The 17156-nt window shown below is 46.2% G+C and overlaps 1 protein-coding gene across 1 annotated transcript in view; it reads right to left on the reverse strand.

Moving 5' to 3' along the window:
- Positions 1 to 16737, reverse strand: part of TDRD7 (tudor domain containing 7) — a 42114-nt gene extending 25377 nt beyond the window's left edge. Inside the window, exons 1-6 of the mRNA XM_039733170.1 lie at positions 15809 to 16737; positions 15223 to 15443; positions 7928 to 8069; positions 6572 to 6827; positions 2392 to 2477; positions 1108 to 1325 (exon numbers count right to left, since the gene is read on the reverse strand). Of these exons, the coding sequence (XP_039589104.1) occupies positions 1108 to 1325; positions 2392 to 2477; positions 6572 to 6827; positions 7928 to 8069; positions 15223 to 15429 (909 nt within the window). The 5' untranslated portion in view covers positions 15430 to 15443; positions 15809 to 16737. The remainder of the gene's footprint in view (positions 1 to 1107; positions 1326 to 2391; positions 2478 to 6571; positions 6828 to 7927; positions 8070 to 15222; positions 15444 to 15808) is intronic.
- Between the last annotated feature and the right edge of the window lie 419 nt (positions 16738 to 17156).

Genomic DNA, 17156 nt, shown 5'->3' on the forward strand with positions numbered 1-17156 from the left:
CTAGTGTTTGCAGTAAGGTGTTACTAACACATTTTATGTATCTGTGAGAATACCATACATGCATGCAAATGGTGTCATCCCTGAAGAGCAGTTATTCAACTCAGTTATTTTCTTTTAATTTCTTTTTTTGGCATTTAATGCTTTTACACGAGAAAAGACTTCATACAAAAAATGTACTTCAAGAAGGCAAATATTCTTATTATTTCAATACTCTTCCGTGCCATAGTTTGACAGATACCAAAGAAACCTAAAGTCTTCACTGATATCACTGGCCTGTTAAAGTAAAGCTAAACAAAGCCTTGATGCAAAGTTGCATGATGCCATAAATGACCTGTGAATGCAGAAGAGGAGACAGAAGTACAGCAGTTGAAGCCCCTCCACCCTATGGCAATGGCAACTCATGTCAGACCTCTAAGTGCACACAGGCAGACATCAGCCCCTACCTAATAAGGGATGCAATGACACGCTTGGTAATCAAGGGGTAACAGGCATCAGAAGGAGGACAGAAAGGGGATTAGCTGTAATCCCTCCTCCCAGCATTACCACTCTTCAATTTCATCTATTATTGTATCATAAACCTAACCTAAACCGTAAAATTCCTTGGCTTAAGATGTGAGGAAGACCTCTGGAAAAGTCTTGACAAAGATAAACACAGTTAGACCTCAGACTGTTCACAAAGGAGCTTGTAGCTTTAAGCTTTAAGAGGAGGTAAACCTACCAACAAGTAAAAGCATAAAAAGCAACAGGGGGAAAAATCCAAACCAAGAACAACAAACATGGCAGGGACATCACCTGTTATCAGCTATTTGAGTTGTTAGTTCTGGGGTCAGTTAAAGGTGGCAAGTCAGCAACCTCAAGCACTTGCTTCAGGACACATGGAGGCTGACCTTCCTTGTTCAAAACACTAGTCCAGCCAACAGTGATGTTCTGGGGTTTGAAAGGGCATTGTTACAGTTTGGGAGTGGAGTGGTGGGGATGTAGGGGTTTTCTGTCACTGCTACAGAGCATGAAAGGAAATGCAGGTACGCATAAAATAACACTTGGCAAATGAACACTCAGTAATCTATAGGGTACTGGCATCTTCCATAAAAATGGCTCGATACTTACTGTGCACACATGAGGCCAGTTCTCAAGCTGATAGAGCACTTCTGTGCTAAGGTCCTCCCAGTACATTTCCCGATATATCTGAGGCATCTTCGACAGTCTGACACCACTGCTGTACTTGCTCAGCAGCTCCTTAATGCGACTTTGAAGTTCATGGATATCGGCAGCAGAAGAGCCAGGGGAAAGAGCATGTGTCTCTGCAGTGGATGTATTCAAGCTATCTGTTAAAAAAATTACAGCCTTGAAGTAATTTTGAAAAATTACAGCCTTGAAGCCCTACAAACAGAAAGCTAGATCATTACCTCCATACTTAAAAACTAAACATGGGAGCTGCCAGCATAGCACCAACTCTAAAATGTGGCTCTCCTGCCAACCATGGCTGGTTCAGTCACTTCCTGTGGCAAAGAACTATGGAAATCTCAGACATTAAGTAACTACCTAAATATGACTTTTCAATCACTGTAGTTATTTTCATAAGATGTTGCTAGGTGTTACTTCTGAAGGGATTCTGGAAGAGAATACAGAACTGTCAGCTCCACTGCAGCTGAGAGACTAAGGTAGTATCCCAAGAGGGGCACAGGATAATTTCTTTATGAGTACAAACACCACAAAGATATTGCACAACACCAAGAATGTTCTTCTGTATAAATGGGTGGACAAATCAGACCAATTATTTGCCCTTCATTCCAAGATATGTCCTGAGGAAACGAGTTTCATACATTGTGTGTAGGAATTAGGCACTCATTATTCCAGGGGGAAGTTCACATCACTAGCTTACCTGCTGCCTCACCTCTACTCCCCTTCTCCCTCTGGTGGGGTATATTTGCTACCAGACCAGAAGCTTCACAAATCAAAGAAAGCAACCATCATTTTGCAAGCCCATCAGCTGCACAGCTGTTGAGCCACGCAGGCAGAGGAGTATTTGCTGGACAGATACATTAGTAATTCTGCTTACTCCTGAAAGCCAGGATTTCATCCTTATACCAGACTCCTACCCCACTGGTGAAGTTAAGCTTACCCCTCCTGTTCCCAAACTCCTCACACTGGCTTTGTGATTGGCTTTGACACTTACTGCCCAATGTTTTTCCTACACTGAGAGGCAGACAAGCAAACACACATTTCCTCAGCACAATGAAGTAAGAGAGAAAAGGTTCACTCACAGAACTTGATTCCTCATCCAAATCCATCTTCATTCAAAACAACTACTAAGATGGATTTTTTTTTAAGATGACACCTGAGTAGTCAACAAATCTGAGTAGTCAACAAATCATTTCTCAATGGGCATACCATTTGAGTCTGTGGAAGAGCTTCTGGACAGGTGAACTTGCAACTCCTTTTGAAACCGTGGTGGGACAGTCAGTCTCTTCTCAGATCTAGAATTGGAAAGAAAATTGCTTAAAATCACTCTTCTGTCTCTAAATAAAATTCCATTTGTTTTTAAGACTTATACATGAAATAAAATGCATTCCACACATTCCATACACTCCTAGAAGGCCTCCTGCACAAGATGAATAGCCACAATGTCTTTGTCAGGAAGACAACTTGATCAGCAGTAACAGGACAGATCAAGAGGTGGTTTCTAGTTTTTACTCATCTTTCTCACTATTGTGAGAAACAAAACACAGTAAAAAGACATTAGCAAAGGAAAAGTGTCGGAACCCAGGACATCTCCCTGGATGCCCTGGATGTCTCAAAGCCGACCCCGACAGGAAAGAATTGAAGGTCTTTTTGTGGATGCTGCTGGTTACATTGTTTAAGAGATTCTCCTCTGAAGATCTTTCCCAATGAAAGCACACAAATATTGTGCTTGCAGGTCTTCTTCTGGGATCCCCAGAAGAACACAGACTTTACTGGGGAATACAGACACCAAAATGAGCTCCTGACACTGAAGAGGGCACAGCACTGTGTAGCTCACAAAGACCTGGAAAAAAATCAGCTGTGGAATAATTACATACACTGCAAGCAAAAGGGAACAAGAGTTGACAAAGGGAATTCAAAGACTAGGCAACATCTCCATCATAGCACAGCTGGTTGCTCTAAACCAGGCATCTCCTGACCAGAGCAGACCCTGAACACGCACTGGGCAGGCTTTGTAGAAGATCTCTGCCCAGGGGCCAGTTCTGGAATTCAGAGACAACAGTGGAACAAGCCATAAATCTCACCAGATGCAGAAACACCAAAGGTGATTTTCACAGCTTCACCTGGACTCTGAGAAGATAGGACAGCAGTTCAAGTATGATGCTGTGGCTAGTTGCAACAGGAAGTCAAGACCAAGAAGCCCTATGTGTCATCACATTGACTTTTAATCAGAGCATATCCATGAATCAGAAAGAGACCTCCCACATTCACATGTCTTCTAAGACGCATGTTAAAAGATTTAACATTAATTTGTCTCCCCTGCTTTTATGCTGTTCTTGTTAGGTGAAACCATGGCTCCTCCATCAGCTACGGGGTATCACTTGTACCAAAGACCATACTTCTCTTCTGAGTCATGTCTCACAGCACTAGCTCTGAGAACAAACACTGCCCAGCTCAGCAATTTACAAAACAGTAGCCATGGCCAGAAGTGCTAGGCAGCAGCAGATCAACTACAAACACATTTACAAAACTCAGAAAGTACAATAGCAAAGTCACCCACACAAAATCAAAACTTACACTCGCACCTGGCACTTGCTGGGTAACTGAAATGCCTCTTACAACACTTCATCTGCACTACAGAAAAACCCTCTACTTTCTGGGCACACCCCAGATGCCCACACAAAGCAGCAGCAGTCTCCTCTTAGAAGTTGGCTGTGGCTGCCCAGGCAGATGCTGCGAGAAATCCAGGATTCCACTTTGTATGTGTACCTACAAGTATGGACAAATCTAAGCTGAACCAATACTCAAGTTCAAAAAGTCCTCTTAATGAAAGCAGACTCAAGAGAGACCACCACCTTTGCTAGGCAGAAAGAAAACAATCCTGTGAAATAGCCCCATGCGTACTGGAGACTGTCATGCTACCAACAGGAATCCATAGCTGTGCTCTAGTCCTCTGTGCCAAAGACACTTGTATCACCTTAAGCCCCACATCAGGTGACACAAATGATGTGACTATAGGATAGGCCTGTCAGAACTGCAGGCAAGTTCCAGTGAGGAAGAGGACAGATGTTTCCTGCTTAAGCCATCCCATGTGAACACCCTGGAAAGGAAGCTGGAACAGAGGATGGATGATTCCCTTCTGCTGCACGTAAAAGCTAATTGGATTTGGGATCCTCTCAGTATTAAGAGACTTTATGTAGGGTCTTCCTGTCCTTTCTGTTGTGGTTCAACAGTTTCCCACAACATGGTGCTGGCATCAGCTTTGAGCCCAGCCATCACCAGTTTTGAGTGCTGCAATCAGACAAGTGTCGGGTGACATGCTGCTTGCTCATGCAGATCATGGTGGTCGTACATCTCCAACAGCAAGATGGGATACGGCCAGACAGTGCCAGGGCCAACATGCTTCCCTTCAGTTTACAGGTATGGATAACTCAGCTACTTGCAAGGCCTCATGTTCCTCAGCTGTTAGAAGCCTGCTCCCAGGAAGAGGCCTCCTAGCCACACCAGCAGCAGCCTGGCCCTTCACAAATGCCTGACCAGCCATGCAGCCCTGCCAAGTCCCCACGCGTAGCTCCAGCTGAGCAGCTAGTCACGTCTCACTGCCACACATCACTGCCTCACAATGAAGGGAGCAATGCCTTTCCCTGCCAATTGCCTTATCTTGGTAAGGCCCATGCCACCCCAATCTGCTCTCTGACCCTTGGACAGTGCTATCTAAGCAGCAAGGCCAGGTGGTGGCCAGCAGCAAATGGCTCCTGCTGCTTCAAGCAAGGGGGTCACCAAGCACCTGAACCTGTTCTCATCCATGCTGCTGCCTTCCAGCCTCAAGGATCTCTGCAGTTAGCCTTACCAGCAAGGTCTCTCCCTGCTTCTCAGGGTCCACAGCAACATAGTCAGAATAAACCTCAGAGACTGCTGCTATAAAGACAAGCCTCAGACCCTGCAACAGCATCTGCAAAAAACCTTGGACAACTAACTACCTTCAGCATTTCCCTGTTGTCATGTGAATGTGAGAGAATTGGGAAGACAAACAACCTGTTCCCTTTCTCCTACGTGCTACACAGGGGCAAGCCCCTGAAGCTGTGATCATAAAAATCTCTGAAAAAAATAAAGCACTGCAGAGGTGGGACATAAACTTTGGCAGTCACAAGAAAACCACCATTTCCAGCCTAACTGAGGAGCTTCACTACATGATACTGGGTGGAGCACCTGTCAGCATCCAAAGTCTGTCACTGTCAGGACATTGTGTCAAGGCAAGGAACACACATCTGCCATAGCACTACAGATGGTCAACAGAAAAGGAGAAAACAGAGATCCCTATGTGCAACCATGAGAGCATGGGTGTCCTTTCCTACAGTGAGGGTACATGGAGGGGCAGGATGGGTAACAGGAAGTCAAAAACTGCACACAGATAACAGCTCACTCCAAACTGGGAAGTAGGGCAGAGACAGTCAGTCACCCTCAGGACTTGTCTCAGTCAACCTGACCTGAGAAGGCTCAGCCACTCTCATAGGCAAGTGCTGACATCCCTGCTGGAATAGTGCCCTCAAGCCTGTGCCAGATAACTATGAGGCTGCTGCCAGCCCAGGATTTTTGGGGATGCTGTTCATAACTCCACTCACTGCACGTTGTTTTTTGAAGTCAGGACCTCCTGGCTCAAAGAAGCTCTCCGTCCTGCAATTCCCAAAGTACAAGCAACTACAACGGTTCAGGAGGTACAAAACGTCCCCCGCAGCAAGGACACATGGATCTTGCCAGCCCTGCTTCAAACTGGCCAAGTTGAAACAAATTAACAAATGAATCCAGTCACATACAACCCTGTATTCACAGGGAATATGAACCGCATCTCCCTGAACTCTCCTGTCACTATATACCCTAGTTAACAGGAGAGCATTTGGACTCTTTGCAAGAGCACAAGATGTCTCCTCCTCCAAATATACATGGGCCAAACCAGACTTTACTTGTAGCTTCTCCTACAGTGCAGGGCAGAAACAGACAACAAAGAGAAAGGCAGAACACTTACCTAAAAGGAGCTCAGGAGAGACTGTCAGAGATGAACAAAGATAACACAAGATGGAGCAGATTACATTAGGTAGGAATTGCCAGAAGAGGGGTGACATCTACCTAATTTTATTTCACATATTACAAATCTTTAAATGTGATAAAATACATCCTGTATTTTCCTTACAGTAACTAATTTGGAGAAAACTCTTAAGTGCTCTTTTTGCTTTGCCTGAGGCAAAGTGCCTCTGCCTTTTAGAGAAGTACCACTTAAAAATATCCAACTCATCTGCACACACAGAAAAGGGAAGGCCCAAGCACAGCTGCTCCTACTCCTTTCTGAGTCACAGCAGGATAGCTTGGTCCCTCTCTCCTCTGCACAACAGACCCCAGATGGCACATGGAATTCATGCAGGTGAGTGGGGCGGGGAATGCCTGCTTTCTGTGGATCCTCCAGAAACAGCAGGCACTGCAGCAGGATCTCCCAGCAGCTGAAGGTAAGGCAGATCGGGCACTCTCCACCACAGGTTTCACACCTCCACATGCCACTTCTCTGCCTCGGGGCAGGCGAGGAACAGGCCTCTTACTGCCTTCTTCTGGCATGTTCAAAGACCGGGGCTGCCGCAAAGTTCCTTTGGGCTTTCCTAAAGAGTTTGCAGAAGCAGCCATGAGTAGCATTCTTTTCCACGCAGTCTACCTCCACCTCCCCGGGCACCTCCTCCACTGCCATCCAAAGGGTTTCTTCTCTACTCTGGTTTGTGTGCACCTGAACTCCCACCACACAGCAGAGGTGACCAAGTTACACCCACAGAGGAACACACCAGCATTCAGGACACAACAAGGGATAAACAAGCTCTTGGTCACTTTGCTGTTTATATGCTGGATGTGCCACATCAATTTTGGAGATTTCAAACACTTCTGAGGGGATTGATGTGCAAGACAGTTATTCAACCTGCCTTTATAATTCCCGTCATTTAACTGTGATATGAGCCACTAGCTCAGCCTCCCAACTGGCATCCTTATAGAAAAGCAAGAAGCAGCAAACACTTCATTACAGACAACAGGGGACCACACACACTATGAGACCCACTGTTGTTCCAAGCTGCCAACCTGCAAGCAAATGGGTCCTGCCTGGGCTTAATCCTGGACTCAATTCCAGAGAGTTACACAACAGCACAGCAGTGAAGAAAACCTGACCCATACTTTAGGAAAACTCTGCTACAGAAGCTTATACAAAAGGTAAGAAGTAAAAAGAGTTGAAAATGGGCATCAGAACTTTTGTGGCACTGTCACACTGGCATCAACAACAGGAGCTGCTGAGACAGCCACAGATGACGCTACAGGGACTCCTTCTCACTGAGGGAATGGTTCAATCCTCCCATTCCACAACAGGCCAAGGCCAGCCTTAAAGAACATGCAGGCTTACTGCCACATTTCTTGCCTGCATCTCAACTGTGTTTCTCACAGAAGCAGGAGCAAATGAAAGTGAAGCCAAGCATCCTACAAGGACTTTGTTTTCCAAGATCATTCACATCCTGCATACACACCTGAAAAGGGCTTTCTCTCTGGTCATGGCTTTCAGATATAAGCATCCTTGTCAAGAACACTCATCCTCCCAAGAACTCTTCACTTGGACCCTGTAACCTGTGGCTGTAGGTGACACACCCTCACAGCCAAGACTTTTGTGCAGCAGCTGCACAGTTCTTCCATAAAGGCAGGCCCTCTAGAGCTGTCTATGGCTTACCTGATAAACTGACTGGAGATGTGTTCTTCAGCCTCATCTGACAGTTCACCTGCCGGACTGTTTTCTTCTTGGAGCTTCTCTGTCGGGCCACCAGTTGAGCAACTCGTACAGTTTCATTGCAACTAACAGCATGGCAAATTACCTTGTTGGAGCAGGAAGGGGACAGGGGAAAAAGCAGTCAATGAGACCCATGCTCATCCACAGCCCTCAGAAACATTTGTATCCCTTTCCAAGCCTGTAACTGTTGAATCATGTAGGCCAGCAGGCAGTTCAGGAAAGGCTTCAGCAGCGGACAGGGATCTTGGAGATCTCACTCTCCTTTTGTGAAACCCCAAAACAAATCTCAGTGAACCTCAGAAATCAGCAAACCAGACAGCCAGAGCCTCTCCATCACCTTTCTACATTAGGTTGGGTCCCTCTGAGAAACAGCCTGGTTTCCATCTCCCATTCCACAGGCCCACAATCTTGCTTTGTAGCTCTGGGAAGCCATGGGGTTGCAGCCTGTCTTTGTTCCTCCTGCCATGGCTCACAAGAGGCTCTGGCACCACGCTGACCCAGTGGAGCAGGGTTGCCTTTGCCCGACTTACCGAAGAAACCGCACAACTATCCTGGCTGCACTACCCGCCTCACAGGCACTGGGCTGGCCCCCAACAACAGCCCAGCCTTGAAGAAGCCCATAAGTATCTCCCTTCCCAACTTCATGTCCTCTTGCCTCAACATCCAATTACCACAGGCCATCCTGTGTATGGACACAGGAACTTAGCCTTGGCAAGACACCAAAAGGTGTGCCTAGCATGCACTTTGCATGAAAAGAAGATGAAAGCCCAAACTTTTGGGCCATTCAGCTGCTGCAAAGGCAGCTGGGTGAGTACTCCTCCAGGATTCCATAAGGACACAGTTACCCCAAAAGCAGTTACCCCAAAAGCACTAAGTTAAAAAATGGAAGTCTGTGGTCTCAGCCATGTTCGGTGGTGGTGGTAGAGGTTGTGAAACCCTGGCACTGCCCTTTCTCAGCAGTGCCATGGGGCCAACACTGCTACCTTGCTAGCCATGGCCCCCAAGGAACATCAGAGATGACCATTTTGCACAGGAGCAGGGCAAGAGAAACTCAGGGACTTCACCAGCACCTCTGAAATTTAGCAAACAACAGCTCCAAAAAGGACAGGGCAACCCAAGTAGAAAAACAACAAAAGCAAGAGATTGCTAAGCAGCAACAGCTTTTTCCAAGGATCTTCTCAAGTGGCCCAAGGTGACCCACACAGCCCAGGAAAACATGGGCAATGGATGATGGCACTAGAAACCAGGCAACCCCTCCAGCAGTGCCCTCTAGCTCATCCTTCCCCTTCCTTTTCCTCCTCCTCTGCTGCACACCCAGCACCTTTGCTGGGCTGGCTCAACACAGAGCCACTGCAGGCAGGGCCTCTCCTTCTGAGGGACAGCTCTCCCACCCCAGGAACTCCTGCTTACAAGTCAGACAGTGTCCCTGCTGCACAGTCAGCACGGATAAAAACAGCAATCCAGCAGTCTCACCGCTGTAGTGATTAAATGCCAGGAATCACGGAAAAATTAAGGCTGGAAAGCAAAGTCCATGTCACGCAGCATCTTTGCTCAAAGCAGCATCAACTAAAGCTAGTAAGTCACGTGGTGGAATATCTTCAAGGACGAAGAACTCTCAACCACTCTGGACAACTTCTTCCATTGTTTAGCCAACCTCACTGTAAAAAGTGGGCGGTTCAATGTTTACATGGGACTGCTTTCATTTTAGTCTGCTATCATTGTCTCTTGTCTGTTCGCTGAATACCAATGAGAACTGGAGATGGAGTCTGCCTCCATGGTTTTTTTTACTCCCTTTAACAGACATAAGGATAAGATTTCCCTTTTCCAGCACAAACAATCCCCACTGTCTGAGCCCTGCATCTAAGACGTTATTTTCCATCCCCTTCATAATCTTCACAATCATTCCATGAACTTGCTTCAGTGTGGCCATGTCTGTCTCGTTCTGGGAAGCTTAGAAAAGGATGTGGTTTCACTGCTGCTGAGCAGAGTGGAATTATCACCTCCATTAGAGTGCAGGCAACTCTTAATGAATCCCAGTATGCTGTTGGTCTCCCTTGCTACACATGGCACCCTGCCCACTGTGAACTTCGTACCCACCAGAACTCCAGAGCATTTCTCTGCCAAGCTACTTTTCAGCTGGTCAACTCCAAAACTATACAGGAATACAGGTTTCTTCTTCCCCAGGTGTAGGACTCGGCATTTCCCTATACTGAACTTCACAGGGCTCCTGATGCTCCATTTCTCCACCTTCTTGAAATCTCTCAGAACAACAAGCACATCCATCTGCCCTGTAAGTCCTGATACTCCTGTAATCTACAGACTTGCTGAGGATGATCTCTGTCCCATCTCCTAGGTCATTCATGAACATGTTAGACAGCAATTCCTGAGCATCTATTCCTACGGCACATCACTTTTAAGTTGTCTCCCAATGGGTTTTGTGCCACTTTTATGGAAGAGGATATTATAAACTCTACCAAAATTCAGTAAAACTACGTTCAATGCTCTCCACTTAACCAATCATCTCAATTTGGAAGGGTATCTATTTGGTAACATATGATTTTCTCTTCGTAAATCCATACTGACTTGCCTTCTGGTCTTTCAAGTGGCTGGAACAGCTTTCCAGGATTAGACGCTCAACAACTTTCCAACAATTCAATATCAGGCTGATCTTCCCACCCCACCCTTCTTGGTGAACGGTGGTGCTTTCTTTCAGTCCTCCAGAACCTCCCACAATTACCATGACCTTTCCAAGGTAACTGACACCTGTGGGTGCACTGCAATAAACTCATGGACTTATGCACATTCAGTTTTTCCAAATGCTCCCTACCTTAATCCTCCCCAAACAAGATCAGGACTTCCTTGCCCTGCACTTTCCTCTGCCTATTTCCATAGTATCTCTATACCCCTTCCAGGTCACCCAATTCTGCTTCTACCTCCTGTGTGCATGCTCGTAATGGTAGATTTAAGTTAGGTGCTCCTTCTTCAATCAACTATACCTGCTCCAGCCTAGCTTAAGAGAGAGACTTTGTCATACAGCAGCCTGTACCTGAGTCATAACCCATCTTTGTGAAAGGTGAACCTGAAAGCCTTCACTCTTCACCCTTTTACAGATGTCTGTGTAACAATCTGCGCTCAACAGTTTGAGCATGGACTTAATAAGGCTTTTGTGAAGTGAAGCACAGGAAAAGGCTGAAGGTCTTCATTTGCTGGACCTTCTTTCTTCCAGTTTTTCTGTTGTCCCTGTACCCCTGTCCTTGTTTCCTCCGATTGCCTGTACACTTAACCAGCTATTTTAAGGACCTTGTTTGGAAGCACTTGCTCGGAACTGGCAGTACTCTGGGAGCTGTTCTCAAGAGGGCGGCATGTTGTCTTGGTCTTCAAATAATGAATACTAAATGCAGTCTTTCTTAAGTCCATGTAAGGATTGTTTAGGCAGCATCTGTATAATCGTCCAAGGCTGCTTCTCCCTGCTCCCACCTCATGCATGCTTGCATTTATGGCTCAGTTTTGTCAGTGCTCCTGCCCCCTTTGCTTTTTCACCCATCTATTGGAACACACTATTCTTGAAACTGCAGGAGCCAATCCTTGTAAGCTCACTACATCTCCTGGATCATTCTCTTCAGGACTGTATTCCATGAGCCTTCCAAGCAGATTCCTGAACAGGCCAAAGTCTGCTCTCCCAAAGTCCTGCACTGCTGGTTCTACTTTTTGCTTTGTTTCCCTCCTTTCAGGCTCACAGACACCATCTAGCCACAGACAGGGCTCTTCCCAGCCTTTACATCTGCAATCGTTCCTTGTCTTCAAGGACTGTGTCCAGCAGAGCACCTCTCTTCATTGATTCACAGCATGTGTCAGGATGCTGGGAGCAGCAGACCCCAGAAACATCCTGGATTGTTCATACTTGGATGTCTTGTCCCTACAGCAGGAATAGCAGTGGCCCATGTCACCCATGTGGTTGTCAAAAGAAGGCATCATCTGCTTTGTCTGCCACTTCTTCCCACTTAAGATATTTGTAACAGCCACCACATTGCCCATACACCGGTCTGTCCACTACTCATAAGCTCTTCCTGTCTCATCATCTATCCCAAGACAGAGCTCCTGGCATCCCCACTTCCCCACTGCTCCCAAACCTGGAAGACCTCACAGGAACTCCTCCTGTTCACCACTGCAGCCCATAACTCCTCAGCAGTCAGTGTCAACCCACAGCAGCATGCTGGTTGCATACGTGACCTGTTGCAACAACTCTCCGTGACCTTAAATGACATCACAGCCCTGAACAACACCAAGATCTCCAGTTTCTTCTGGTTGTAGCCCAAGCTGTGGACAGTCATGTACTGGCTCTTCAGAGAGGTGCCCATTTATGCTGACTTCCACAAAAGTGTGTGAGAACTTTTCTCCAACTCCTAGCTAACAGGAGTGGGATGCATGGGATGGATCACTTGACCTTTGTTCTCAAAGTCTCAGTATAAAAGGTTTCTTGTCCCTATACAGTTTATCAGTTTTATAAACAAATGTTCTCACATCTCTGGTACATTTCAGGTTTTTCCTGTCACTAATGATCTAAATAATTTTTTTTTGCATTTCCTTCCCTTGTTCCACAGTGATAAAGTTTAACAAAGTGGTTTTAATTAAAATGAATTCACATGTAAAAAGGGATGGGGTAGATCAGTAGAACAAAGCAGTCTCCAAATTTCTCCTTTTGAAGAGAGAAATTGACTTCTTCAAGCAGAAGTCAGAATTTTCTTAGACAAAAGTGCAACAACACACTTCTCATAAATGAATATGAGGCAAAGCAAAGTAGGGTTCCCTGAAGTGATGCAACCACCTGTTGCAGGTGCACAGTATTTCAATGAGTCCCCTTGCAGTGCTTTCTGAATACTGAACTTAATTCTTATCTTCTGTGGAAACTGGAGGACATAGCTATTGCATAAAGAAAACGTCATCAGATTTAATCTTCTCCACATTCAAGACAGCAAATTAGTGCTCAGTATCAAGAGGAACAAAGGACAATTTATATCATTGCCGTCCCAAGATAATGTCTGTTCAGCCTCAGTTACCTAGCTAATATTCACCTCCCACGAACACTTAAGGCAGCATGTAACATGTGGCACTTTGAGATCGATTTGTATTATTTGCTGCCTACTTTATACTATTCCTTTTTGAATGCATTTCTTGTAGTACATCTTGGACAGCTGACCTAGCAGTAAGGAAAGTCCTTTTAAGACTATCTAGACTGCAGCCATGATCATTACCTGCTAGCAGATCCCTGGATGTGCATGTCTTTGCTGTCCTGCCCGACTGCCTACAAGGGGATTAAAGGAAGAGGCAAGGGTCTTGACATTTTTGAGGTCAGGGTACTCCATGGAGAGAGACTGGCTGACTGCGTGCTCTTGCAGTGGCCTTGTGTGGACTCTGAGCTATGGTATCAGCCTATAATGGAGCTCAAGTATTCTGGAGAGAGGTGAACCAAGAGAACAGGCTTATAATGACATATAGCTTGTAACAAGTAAGCACATGGGAGCAGTCTCAGGTAGCTTAGCAGCCCACATCAGTGCATAATCATGCTTGCCACCCTCTGCTTAATGTCTGCCATGCCCACACTGTGGACAGTGGCAACAGGAGTGTCATCAAGCAGCAACATGGGCTCAGTCTTTGCACTTTGCCTGCCTCCCATGTGTTCAGCAAGGCACTTCCTCTCAGCTGTTTCAGTCATACAGCACAGCTGGCACTTCTGAACCACAGTGAGTCCTCCTCAAGTACCTCAAGACCTCTGACTTTCTCCTTTTTCACCTCCTAAAGCTACATTTCACTCTCTCATAACAGCTGCCACAAAAAATTCACTGCCCCTAGTGCTATCCAAGAGTTCACAAGGCTCTCAGCACACATCGCATTAGTGGATAAACAAGACTCTCAAGGGAATGGGAGGATACCAGATTACACCCTGCAAGGCCCTAGTTAGAAACAGATGGCTATCTGCCAGAACCACCACGAGGAAGCATTTAATTGCAGGATCACAAATGTTCTCAGACCTGAGGTACCTGCAATCCTGTTACTAATGTAGCTGCAGCTGAGGTAGGCTTTGGAGAAAAAGAATCCCAAACTTGCTTGTCTGCTGTAAAAGGGCAAATTCTGATGTAAATATGCAGAAAGGGAACCTGTTGCTTAAAAACAGCCACTTTTCTAGGTATTAGGACAAACTGATTCTCACTGTATTGTCACCACATAGCTAATGAGGGAGAACTAGTTCTGAGCTCACAGATGCCATTCCCAATCCAGCCGAGCAAACAAGGAAGCTCAGCCTTCAGTCCTGTCTCTTCAGACCTGCTATGACAGCCACACACTGTGCCAACCCCCACCAGCTTTTTGCTCTGCCTCAGGCTATGAAGACTTCAGGAACCCAGAACCATAGCTCCATCGAGGGAGAGGCTTCAAGTCTGCCATGCAAGACCATCTGCAAGTCACACAGCTGCACCAACTATCAACAGAACACATTCTGACTTCAAACCAGGAAGTCTGGACTATTGGGCAAGGAGGTTTATGGTCCTAGCAAGGTGCTTCCAAGGTGGCAGCCACCAGGAGACACAGGCTAGTGCAGCAAGAGCAAGGAATAAAGGACAGCTCTTCTACCACACCAATGTTCTGCCAAGATCTGCTTCTCCTTCTTGATCTGTGCGACGACCCTTTATCCCTTGCCTGCTTGCCAAGCTGAGGCACTTGAAATGTTGGAGCAAGGCACCTCACTTACATAGCACTTTGTAACCTCAGCACATATTTGCAGTCTTGTTGCACTGCAATCCATCAGGCTTATAAGCAACAGCACCTAAGTTTTACTGTAGGAAAAAAAATGATGCTAAACTCCACTGAGAAGAGATGATTAACACACAAAAGTTAACCTTCCTTAAGGTCCCAGGACAAGCCACTAGTCTCTCCTCTAGTCAGAAATGCTGAGAAAGGGGCCAGATCTCCACAGTCACACAAGTGATCTTTCCAGACAGAATTCACATTTCCAGGAAAAAGCCCTGCAACTTTACACCTTTTGCATACACTATCTTGGGTCTGGAATGCAGAGGCAGGAAAATAAGCAGCACTTCGTATCTTATGTCACAGCTTCCACCTCTCCCAGAATTAGTGCACTATATGCATGCTACAGAAATCCACAGCACAAAAGGAGATAAAGCTATGAACCAGGAACATTCTGCAAACACAAAACCTGTTTCTGAATTGTAACTGATTCTTACCTCTCCCATTTTGTTCTCTTCCATTCTGACCACTCCTGGGATACTCTCCAAGTAGCCTTCCAGTGTGTCATAGCCTAGGTGCCTGAAGGGAATCAACTCATTGGTCAGGGATCTGTATTCACTCTGAAGTTCTGACAAACGTATGCCATTTTTAAAGGCATGAAGAACAGCTCTCAGGGCTTTTGCAACAAGTTCTGGCTCCTGCATCTTCACCTAAAACCCTGTATACAAAAGAAAAAAAAAAGGGAAAAAAATTTTTACATACATAGGCTAAAATCACTGGCTTTTACCATTCAAGCTCCCTCCCCCAACAAGCCAGAATGCAGCAACTCAGTGGCTCATCTCTGGAGACTGTGATACTTCTGGGTAGACCTGTAGGGCAAGCCTACAGTAGTAGTAGTGCAAGCCAAGCATAATGTTGTAGGGAACACACAGGGCATGACATTGTCAAAAAGTGCTGAAAAAGGAGCGCAGCAGCCATCATGCACAAGGTGGCTGTGCCAGACAATCACGAGAGGCCACATGCACAAAAGAGGGACAGGTGCTGCTAAGCAATTGACCCACCACAAAGTACTGGATACTGTACCTGGGACAGGGCAATTCTGGATGTGTGTATAACTGGGGAAAGAGAGGCACTCTGGAAAGTGGCCTGGGGGCCCTGCCAATGGGAAGCTGAACATGAGCCAGCAGTGCCCTGGCATCCAGGTGGGCCACCCATGTTCTGGGAGGCATCAGGCACAACATCACAGCCAGGCAAGGGAGAGGATTATCCCACTCTGCTCTGCACTGGACCGGTTTCATCTTGAGTGCTGGGGGCAGTTTTGGGTACCACAGTGTAAGAAAGACATTGAGCTGGCAAGAGTGTCCAAAAGGGGGCAACAAACATGGTGAAGGGCTGTGAGGGGAAACTATATGAGGAATGGTTGAAGTCACTTGGTCTGTTCAGTCTAGAGAAGAGAAGACTGAGGAGAGACCACATTGCAGACTACAACTTCCTTGTGAGGGTAAGAGCAGCAGCAGACACTGCTATCTACACTTCTGTGACCAGTGATAGGACTCAAGGGAATGGCCAGAGTGGTGTCAGAGAAGGTTTGGGCTGGATATCAGGAGAAGGTTCTTCACCGAGAAGGTGACTGAGTACTAGAACAGGCTCTCCACAGAAGAGGTAACAGCACCAGGTCTGACAGAGTTCAAGAAGCACTTGGACAACAGTCTCAGGCACATGGTGTTTCCTGTGCAGGGCATGGAGTTGGATTTCAATTATCCGGTGGGTCATTTTATCCGATTCAGGATATTTTGTGATTTGATGACACCTTGCTACCTGCAGGGCTAAAACTTCCACTGAAAGTGGGAGAGGGCACAACAACCACCCCCTGTCACAGCACCCTGCACTCTGTGGTGCGGGGTGTCCCTCTAGAGAGACCAGAGCTGGCCTGCATGCCCCTGAGCCAGCACCTGCACCAATGCCCACGTCTCAATTCCACCACGGAAACAGCATGCATCTGGGGCATGCAACGTCTTACCCACAACGCACAACGCCTTGACTCCACAGACTCTTCAGAGAGAAAACACAACTTAAGTCCCCAGGCAAGTGATCCTCTGATAGAGGGATTTTGTTCTGGGCCTTCTGTTTTTTCAGCCTGTGTTGCGAGGTTCATATCTCCTTTGGACCCACTCAGTTTCAAATGATATCACGTGCCTCAGAAACCTGTAAGTGATTTAAAGTCCCGATCATATAAAAAAATCCCAAACACTGAAGCACTGAGAACTACAGCAAAAAATGCAGTTCTATCTATGACTGTATTTCAAACCACATTCATTAAAGAGACATGGAAAAGCTCATAGAAAAAAAATTTGCAGATTTTTGTCTACTGTCTCTTTTAAATAATAGATACAATTTCTTATTCGGCTAACATTGCTCTTGAAAGTTCTCC

Source organism: Passer montanus, unplaced genomic scaffold, assembly GCF_014805655.1.
Source record: "Passer montanus isolate IOZ18808 unplaced genomic scaffold, ASM1480565v1 scaffold84, whole genome shotgun sequence".
Classification (NCBI taxonomy): Eukaryota; Metazoa; Chordata; class Aves; order Passeriformes; family Passeridae; genus Passer; species Passer montanus.